Source organism: Egretta garzetta, unplaced genomic scaffold (genome assembly GCF_000687185.1).
Source record: "Egretta garzetta isolate BGI_Z169 unplaced genomic scaffold, ASM68718v1 scaffold509, whole genome shotgun sequence".
Classification (NCBI taxonomy): Eukaryota; Metazoa; Chordata; class Aves; order Pelecaniformes; family Ardeidae; genus Egretta; species Egretta garzetta.
Window position 1 is genome coordinate 1,082,240 of NW_009260814.1, and position 294 is coordinate 1,082,533.

Genomic DNA, 294 nt, shown 5'->3' on the forward strand with positions numbered 1-294 from the left:
TCTTCGCCGCTTTCTCCGCAGGGGACCAGCAGTACTCGGTGCCTCCCCCGGTGTACGGCTGTCACACCCCCACCGACAGCTGCACCGGCAGTCAGGCCCTGCTCCTCCGGACCCCCTACAACAGGTACCTCCGCCGGCAGGGAGCTTTGCCCTGCCTCCTCCTGCGCGGGTCCTTGCCCGGACGCGGTCTCTCCCCCGCATGTCGTTCAAACAGCTTTCTGTGTTGTGCAAGGAAAGAGATTTATTCTTTCCTTTCCCCAAAAAAAAAAAAAAAAAAAGAAACAAACACAAAAA

At 57.1% G+C, this 294-nt stretch overlaps 1 protein-coding gene across 1 annotated transcript in view; it reads left to right on the forward strand.

Annotated features, from left to right (window-relative positions):
* WT1 (WT1 transcription factor) overlaps positions 1-294 on the forward strand; it is a 37,979-nt gene that overhangs the window by 7,701 nt on the left and 29,984 nt on the right. The window contains exon 3 of the mRNA XM_035902320.1: positions 22-124. Coding sequence (XP_035758213.1) covers positions 22-124 — 103 coding nt within the window. The remainder of the gene's footprint in view (positions 1-21; positions 125-294) is intronic.